The 9,330-nt window shown below is 36.5% G+C and overlaps 1 protein-coding gene across 3 annotated transcripts in view; it reads right to left on the bottom strand.

Annotated features, from left to right (window-relative positions):
• The window catches only part of LOC102680982, a 56,664-nt gene continuing 47,334 nt past the window's right edge, over positions 1-9,330 (bottom strand). For all 3 annotated transcript variants that reach the window (XM_031510482.1, XM_031510483.1, XM_031510481.1), the window contains 13 exons: positions 6,212-6,344; positions 4,719-4,818; positions 4,483-4,616; positions 2,625-3,785; positions 2,323-2,542; positions 2,145-2,252; positions 1,965-2,059; positions 1,811-1,871; positions 1,391-1,716; positions 1,038-1,170; positions 701-955; positions 453-572; positions 1-355 (listed from right to left, as the gene is read on the bottom strand). In XM_031510482.1, the coding sequence (XP_031366342.1) occupies positions 173-355; positions 453-572; positions 701-955; positions 1,038-1,170; positions 1,391-1,716; positions 1,811-1,871; positions 1,965-2,059; positions 2,145-2,252; positions 2,323-2,542; positions 2,625-3,785; positions 4,483-4,616; positions 4,719-4,818; positions 6,212-6,291 (2,976 nt within the window). In that variant the 5' untranslated portion in view covers positions 6,292-6,344 and the 3' untranslated portion in view covers positions 1-172. The remainder of the gene's footprint in view (positions 356-452; positions 573-700; positions 956-1,037; positions 1,171-1,390; positions 1,717-1,810; positions 1,872-1,964; positions 2,060-2,144; positions 2,253-2,322; positions 2,543-2,624; positions 3,786-4,482; positions 4,617-4,718; positions 4,819-6,211; positions 6,345-9,330) is intronic.

Here is a 9,330-nt window from a genome sequence, read left to right as displayed (position 1 = left end):
AAATAAAAATTTAAAAAAATAATATCTCTTCTAAGAATAAATGATTTAAAACCACAAACAATATCAATGTACCATAAAATTATATTTATGTAATTCTACCGTTCTCCAATTATACTTTAAATCTGTACAAATTTTCATTTCTACATTGTCACTAACATCCTTTATATTTTTTTCATTTTCTCAGGGGATGCCACATAGCGACAGGGCGCCTCTGAGCAGCCAACATTTGTCTCCAATGAACAAATGCTCTTCCTGCTGATGTGGGTCCTACGATAATGTGCCCGACAGAATATGGTTTCGAATTTACTCCCTGGTCATTGCTTACTTCCGCTACGGTTAGTCTTATTTGTATGTTCTAAAATTAAAATAAAAAAAAAATCTCAGTGAAATTTTTCAAACTCTTAATAAATAATTATTCTTTGATAAACATTATAAAGGAAAATTATTCGAACCTGCATAATATGACTGGGCACGTTAAAAATAATTGCCTCGTTGAAGATCGGGCTCTCTTCTCCTTTCTTCACGGACGTCTTTTTCTTGTGAATCTTTTTTCCTTGTTGTAGCAAATAAACCTTTGAAATATAATAAATATATTATCTATCATCATATGTTAGATCATATGTAATTGCAATAATTTCAATTTATTTATTCAATGAAAGATGTAACAATTTTAATTTATTCGAAACAGCTTCTCTATTACCTTGACGAAGAAATCACCAGGCACGGTATTGGCGCCACGTAAATTTCTAGCCTTTACAACCACTAACGTGAGCCTTTCGGCTGTTTGCAAGTAGCTCAAAGAGAACATTAATTCTCCAAGTCTTGGCGTGGGTAAAGCTGATCCCATGAGTGGTAACCAGGTAGTTGCCGGTGCCCTTGATGCAGGCCCTAGACGTAATCTAGCTTCTCCAATAAGGGATGTTCCACCACCTATACTGGTCTCATCAGAAAACACCTTAAAAATATCATATGTGAGTTATCATCATACTTTCTACACATTTTATTCATTTAGATTAATTATTTCATTTATTTCATACTTCGACAAGAAGAGTTCTCCCCGAGGGGCCATCGTCTAAAGGGAATAAAAAATTTTCTTGATAACTAGGCGATGGACTTCCTCTATACAGTCTTGTTTTCACGTGTAACTGTCTGTTTGGTAACAGACAAACTCTAAAAGAAATAAATAACTTGTTAATTGAATTTGTTAATTAAATTACATTTATCGATTCAAAAATTGGAATTACTGTTCTTGTATTTCATTGCGAATTTATATCATCTGAATTTTTTTGAAATTATCAATTTTTTAATTTATTTATTTATGAAATGATCAGTAACTTTTGAACAAAACTGTATTACATATTTGATATACAAATTCACGGAATATTCAAACCTAGCAAAGGTATCTTGAGCAGGTTGACCATCTGGGGCGATAAGATCTCTGGCCTCGAGAACGCTGACCGCAAGATCACCCTCGCTATCAGCACCTCGGCCACTCCATCTGTCGTATTGGACACCGACACACACGTGGCCGACGACAGGCGCTTCTTCGAGGTCGTTTAATACTACACTCGTATCAGAGCACACACTCTCACAGCTTATTGCCCTTTTCAGGTTCGATTCATCCGGCGGTGGCTCTGGATCCGGTCCCTGAGGTCCACGACGACTTCCAGGGTTGACCTCATTGTAATCGTTCATGGTATAGTTTGTGATAAAACTCTGCGAATCGTATTTATATTTGAAGGAATTAAATATTACGGTATACCTAATTATAATAAATGCCAATCGAGTGGAAAAGATTAAGTTGTCATACCTGAGAGAATTTTCGTTTCAATTGTACTTCTTCTACTGCAACGTAGAAGTCGTTTCGCTTTCTGTGAGACAAATTGGATACTGAATTAATTTATTTTTTCTTTGTTTTTTAATAAATATAAAGCAATGGAATTATCGTTAATGGTTAAATTTACCTTAATGTATCAGCGTCATCGAGTTCGTTAAGTTCATGAATACCGTTTAATCTTTCCATACTTTTTCTCCTTTGCTCAATGCTATTTAAAATATCCTGAAAATAAATACGTATAGAATAACTTATTAAATAAATTATCGAATCATCGAATTAAAATTTAAATTCAAAATCGGTATCGTACCTCAGAGGTTCTCGTAAAGCTAGGATCAGTCATATATGTGTAAATCTCTTGATTGTGATCTTTAACTAACAATGGGGATGATGGTGGATCTTGTAAACTATTGTACACCTATCAAAATAATAGAATAATTAGAATAAAATAGGCTAAAATAATTCTTTTAAATCAAAGAATTATATACCTCTTGTGCAGTTCTATGTGCTTCTAAATTAAGTTCGGGACTGTAAAGATCGGAGCTACGTCTAGAGTCGTCAGGACCTATCACGTCAGAATCGTTCTCCGCATAAATATCTTGAACTTCATCCTGCAACTGGCCACCGGTGTCCTCCTCGACCAACGACGATGGGGATCTCGATTGGAAGGTGAAACGTTGAACCTGTTGTGCCGAAGACACGACCGAGCTACGTGAATAGAAAAGAAATGTTGTGAATTTTTTGAAAAACGATTCCTTGAAAAATTTCTTCCCTTCGATGAAAAACATACTTGTAAAATTCCGAGGCGTCGATATAACTCTGCGAAGTGACCAATCTAAGGGCGTTAAATATTCTTTCGCCAGTTGTCTGCCCGTTCTTTTTTGGCACGTCTTTCGGTGGATCGGGCGGCGCGGGTGGCGGTGGTGGTATCGGGCTGGATACGGCCTCGCTGTTGACCTTCAATGCGTTGATCGATTCCTGAATTGTGTCGTCGTAGAGCACGCGATCCTGATCTTGGTGGAGTCCCAGCTCGTTAATCGAATCGTATATTGGAAGATCGGGCAAACTTTGAATGTATTGGGAGACTTTCTGTAACCCTTGAGACTCGCGGAACAAGTAGGACGGGCCTATGTTGTCCTGAAGGCTGGAACTTCTAAAGGGCGTCATCTCGATGCTTTGCATCTCGTTGCTCTTATGATCGAGGTCGTTCCCAAGACTCTGAGTGCTCTGAAGCATCTTAGACAGCTCCTCGGATCCGTATATCGATTCCATGATAGTCTGGCTTGCGGCATTCGAAGAATTCGTCATACCGAAACTGCTCGGCGAGCCCCTCGAATCATTCCTGATATGTTGCCGTATCATGTGACTCCTTTGAACGATGTCGTAGCTTCCGTAACTCGTGTTGCTATCCTCGTCCCCTTTACCGTCGAGGGTAGCTATAGGTACGCCGTGTACACCGTATCTGATCCTGGTCGACTCGATGCCACCGTCGAATTGCCTGTAAGGATTGCATCTATTCTCTTTCCTTCGTTCCTCACCGAGCTCGTATCTCAGCCTCGAGTCTATATGATTCTGCGACCCGTACGACGCCATTTGAATATTCTCCGCCACGGTCTTCGTTGCCTCGCCATCGAATATGAACGAACCATGATCGTTTGATGTTTTATGCAGACCGTAATTCTTGATGGGCTCGTTCTGGAAAAGAAAGACCGACGAGCCGGACGATCTCGAGGGAACTGGAGCCCTCTGTAACGATGGTGGTGGAGTTAGAGGAACCGGACCAGCCTCTTGCATTCTCAGCTGGTCTACGGTGCTCGAGGTTTGAAGTGGAGACGGCCTTGGACGAGCGGTTGGCCTTGGTTGAGGTGCCGGTCTCAAAGGCTGCGGTGGTATTGTGCTACCGGTTGTTGTGCCCAGAGGCGGATGGAGATCTCTGTCTACTGGTTCGAATCTGCAAATGTTATGAGTTTTACCTTTTGAAACGGGACAATCCTCTTCCCTCCTCCTCCCTCCCTGTCCCTGTTACTTTGTTCTTTCTACTTTGAAATTTGAATCTGATTTTACATTTTATAGTGCGCGCGGTTTTAACTCTTTGTCTTAATATTAAATATTAAATATCGATCGGTCGACCAAGTGCTTAGACGTCGCGTGCTTACTGAAAAAAGATCGCATAATTTTTTTTTTTTATAAATGGCTCAATTGATTTGCTCTTGACTTAAGGGTTTGTTTTGTCGAGATTTATTCCATGTTGGTTAAAGATCGTATTCTTTATTAGGGATGATAAATATAGGAAATAATAATTCATTGGAATCATTGGAATTTCTTTTCTAGTAATTATTTGAATTATTAATGATTTCATCTAATTATTCTAAGTTCCGGAAAAGTTATTGTCATTGATATTGTTCAGTTATTGCTCGATTGTGCACATATGTGAGAATTACCAATACTAGTTCGATGACTTTGACACTTCATTTTATCGTAATTAAAAAAATAGCATTAATATTTTTCATCGTTCGCTTGATCAGATTTATTATCTGCCATGTTGTTATCTTCTCGTCGAAGAAATTAATATTTCGTTAAACTTAATCATGATCTTGGGTTTATTAGAAATGAATTATGCAAGCATAATGCTCAACCAGTTTTTGTACCTGGTAAAAGCTCCTTGTGCATCTAGCCTGAGGTCGCTGTCACTGTGAAGCAGATGTTGAGACGCGTTTCCAGGTTGTCGATATAAACCGGGGATTGTTTGAGCTGTTGGATGTTGTGCTTTGACTAAACCGACCTGGAAAATTCGTTAAATAACGACGAATATTTTATACGTTGTAATATGAATGGAAAGATCGTTCGTTATTTTTATTTTTCGTCTCTCCCTCTTTTGGTGTACCTTTTCTTCTCGCGGTGCCCATAACCAGGATAACCTTTGCCGCCACTCCTCGCAGACATTCCAAATGTTTCTAGTACCCCATTGCCAGCCAATGCAATATCTAGATATAGGATATTGCAAATAATTATTGGTAAGTCTTTTACGTCGATATTTACGAGTTATAACTGAAATTTGGCTACGTTTAATAGGCGGGTATTGAGGTCGATAATCGTGTTCTCATGGAGAAACTTTTCGGATGGTGGTGTGAGAATTAGATTATTGGGTCACGATGTTCGACTATTGAAAATATTGATGTTTAACATCAATATTTTTAACAACCACACGGTATTATTGATTTCTTTGGTTAATCGACGATATATGGGATTCTACGTGTATAATAGAAACGAACCCATTGAAATATTCCTTTTTTCCTCCCTTTCTTTCGTGTCCTATATAGCAGTAGAAAAAAGTGTTTGGTCGTATGTAACGTTCGACCGATGGCTGACTAATAGCACACTCGCAAGCACGTGGGAATATGCTATTATTAAGTGAATAGAGATGTGCGCTCATCAAAGGGGGTCAGCGAGAAAATCAATTTTAGTAAACGCGGTATTAAAGGTAAAATAAAATTTCGCTGCATTCCTGTGCAACACTCGTTTAACTCGCGCGAAAGTGGCTTTGAATTCTCTTCTTGCTTAAACTTTCATATTCTATTTTATTATATTATTAACTGGAAATATCCCAGTTGAATTTTTTTATTTTATCAAGAATATCAAGAATATCGAGTTCTCGAATCGATACAATATATTTGTGAAGATGCCAGATTATGAGTTGGAAATTGCATGGCAGCTACGTGCTTTTCTCAAGAAAAATCGGACTGGAAAACTCGAACGCTGGAATATCAAGTTGTTATTGCGATTTCTCAGATTTCCACCGTTGTTCTTATAATGCTTCAATGAATTCGAAACGATGATAGTAAATGCTTGCAGCTACGTTTAATATTTCTCCATCCCTGGACGAAAGGGATAAAATCTCAAAGAAGAATAAATTCGGCTATGGAAAAGGATGGAAAAAGTCTTTAATACAATTTATTGCTGAATGATTTTAACCTGTTGCACGTGTTGCAATTTTCACGAATACATATACCTGTTGTGTGCGAGAAAATATCGAAACAATTCTTCTTGAATTCATTATATAAAAAAAGATTCTTCAGTGATAATGAGTATCCATTATGATATTTCTATATTATAGTGAATCGCGTTTGAAGTTGACAAGAAGAAAATATTGCATTCAATTATATAATAAATAAATCTCAAATTACTAACATATATTTTATATAATAATGGATAATTAATTTTTCACGATATTTTCAAGATTTCTAGGTCGAGGTTGAGGGTATATTTTTGACACGAACAAGTCGAATGCAGGAGCGATTTGGAACAGGAAAAGGATGTTATATAAAGAAATGATGACACGAGCTGTCAATGGTTTGTTGAAATCGTGGTTTCAATTACCTTCTGCACAGAGCAAGGGCAGTGCCTGCCACAATGACGATAGCTAAAGCCACCCCAAGAACGGTAAGTGTCCAACCCATCCTTCTTAATACCAAATCCAGGCCCGACCGCAAATCCAATCAGTCCGCCGAACCTGAAACACACGGAATAAATCCTTGAAGAGCATGATCCGATTATACTTACAGAACCAAGATTACTAATGGATTAACTATCTTTATACGTACTTATATTGTATGCACGTTTATTCGCACGTTTAAAAAAGTATCCATAAAGATTTTCTCATGAATATAATAATTACGCGTAGTAATTATTGTACACACGCTTATAACATCGAATTTATTCAAATCGTTTTCATTTATGAAAAAAAAAAAAAAAAAAAAAAGAAAGGAAAAAAGGAGAGAAAAGAAATTTCTCTTATCCCTATCAACAATTCGATCTCTCGATCTTTCTTTCACGGTCGTGGTTAAAGCGATATCGAGCTTTCCAACGACGTAACGTATAAATAGCGAGCTCGTAGAGTTCAGAGCGGAGAAACGGAAAGCAGATAGAAACCGGAAATGTCGATAGAAGTTAACGAGGCGGCACCGTGAGCGATAAAATCTCCCCCTCGAAAAGTTTCCTGGCGATTCGTGTTCGCCTTTGCCGACGACATGAAAGGATTCTCAAGATTCGTAAGAAACTCCACCGCAAAATTAGAGTCCTTACCATTTATTGCCGGATTCATCCCTCCCTTATGTCTCGTAAGGAGGATCCCTAATCTCGTCTTTCGACGTGACTGCCTTTATACGAATGTGTATTCACTTTCCTTCGTCACGTTTATACCGATCCAAAGTTTATATATGCGACGATTCCGCTCGAACAGACAATGTTGCGAAATATATGCGTTATGTAGAGGCCATACATATGCATAGGTGTACAAGTACATGGTAGATAGACCAAAGAAGGCTGGAGAACCCTTAGACGAATGCCCTTGTATAGGTAGTCTGCCTCGAGAAGAATAGACGGTTCAAGATGCGATTCTTTAGAAGTATATACAACCACGAACGATTTATTCTTTCGTGTGAATTTTCATTCAAATTATTTATTGATACGTTATTTAGATGGACGTGGATAAATTAGATTTATGAAATTTCGTTATGTAAATGATTCGTAACAAATTGGATTATATTAATTATTAATTTAATTTTAATTTTAGATTATTTCATTTTAATGTATAATTTGTATTTTATGTGACGAGGATTATTAATGATATGAAGATTAAGTCAAAATTGAATAACTTTTAGTCCAAATTTAACTTTAGTCCAAATTTGTTATAAATATAGCTATTTTTAGTAAGATTTAATTCAGTACTTGATATAATCAAAGATTCAAGATTCAAGGTTCAAAATTCAATCTTTTTACCATTTGCAAGTAATTTAATTTCGTACAATCTTCTTAATACAATTTATTTTCCCAATATTTTCATATTATTTTCCCAATCATGAATGATTCTTCGTACCGTTCATCATAATTTTTTAACCTATCATGAAGAAGAAGTGAAGATATCATTTTCTTGAATCACGTGCAACGAAGATTCTATATTTTTATTTCTATTGGGAAAGAGATGCGTATAGTGTCTTCTTTTTATCTCAGACATTTTGACACAAAACATGTGTGGCTTAGTTTAGTTGTAGTCATGCACTCAACTTCTTTCAAAAAAATGGGGGTGGTGAAGAAGGGCTAAAAAGGGAGAAGTTAGGAGAAGGTGAGAGAAAGGAAGGAAGAAAGTGCAGCCTGGCATGTGTCTGAAAAAATAGGCCAAGCCAGCGGAGTCGGTGAACTTTGCTCAGATACTTCGACGGCCGTACAACGAGCCATCAGCAATCCGGATGGTTTCCCCTTCGAAGAAGTAATCCGCTTTTCAAGTGCTATAGATACACATGATCTAACCAGCAAACCACACGATACATCAACGATATTTCTAAATACCATATTTTCACAAACATATTTTAGAGAATTATTGTCCTGTTCGTATCTTTCTTCTTCCATTTTTATCTTTTTATTATCGTGTTTTTTGATTTTCGATGATTTTCGTATTCGGGTTAATTTATTTTATTTTTTGTCATCATTACCTTCATCGTTATTATATATAAGATTATCTATCTGATATGTAAAATGTTGTTGTTCATTCTTGAAACGAATTTGTTAATTTATATGGAGTTTAAAATTGTATATAAAGAATTACAATTGAGAAGAAAGAATATAAGAAGAAAATAAAACAATTGTCCGGGCAATTCTTTAAAAAAAAAAGACGAAAAAACAAGGAACAGAGGTTGTATTATATTAAGAAAAAAGGAACAAAGAGAAATGAGTAACAATGATATGAAATTCAGAATTATTATTTCTGCGAGTAAATTAGCTACCTCACTCGAAAAAATTAATTCTATATTATTCGGAAGATAATAAAATATTTTACGTGTAAAACATTTTAAGTGGAACGAGTCTCTCTATAATCAGACATGAAAACCTATTACCTTTCTTTTCATTAATTTACAAATAAATATATTTATAAATAATTGTTTATTAGAAAATAAATATTTATTTACTTTCTAAAATCATTATATTACAAAAAAAAAAAAGAATCGATTCTTACATCATTTCGTAACAAAAGAGCAACATGTGTAACACAGATCTCGATAAAATTTCAATCACGAAGAACAATCCAAAATTTGAACAATGGCACATGTGAAACTTTTTAGTTTCGAAGGTAGAATTGAAATAAGAGGGAGACTAAATGGGACAAACTTAAAGAGGAGGGGGAAAGAGGGGGAGACAGAAACGAAAGGAAATAATTCACTGTCTCGTTCTATATTTGAGTGGACGAATCACGGTGTGGTTCTGGTTAGATGTCTGTCTATGTGATGCAACGAATAAAGAGATTTTTGGCAAGACGAGAGATAAGGGGGTGGTAGATGGACGAGCGGGATAAGATTTAGCGAGGGAGAGGAGGGTGATTGCTGGTTGGTAGCAGTGCTTCGCTCTTTCCCCATCAGAGACAATAGTAGCAATTAGTGGCGTGTAAGATTTCAGCCCGAGGCTGCAGGGAAAAAGAAAGAGATTCTCTGTTTCTCGAGTACATT

Source organism: Apis dorsata, unplaced genomic scaffold (assembly GCF_000469605.1).
Source record: "Apis dorsata unplaced genomic scaffold, Apis dorsata 1.3 scaffold_231, whole genome shotgun sequence".
Lineage (NCBI taxonomy): Eukaryota > Metazoa > Arthropoda > Insecta > Hymenoptera > Apidae > Apis > Apis dorsata.
This window is presented reverse-complemented; position numbering and strand designations above follow the sequence as displayed.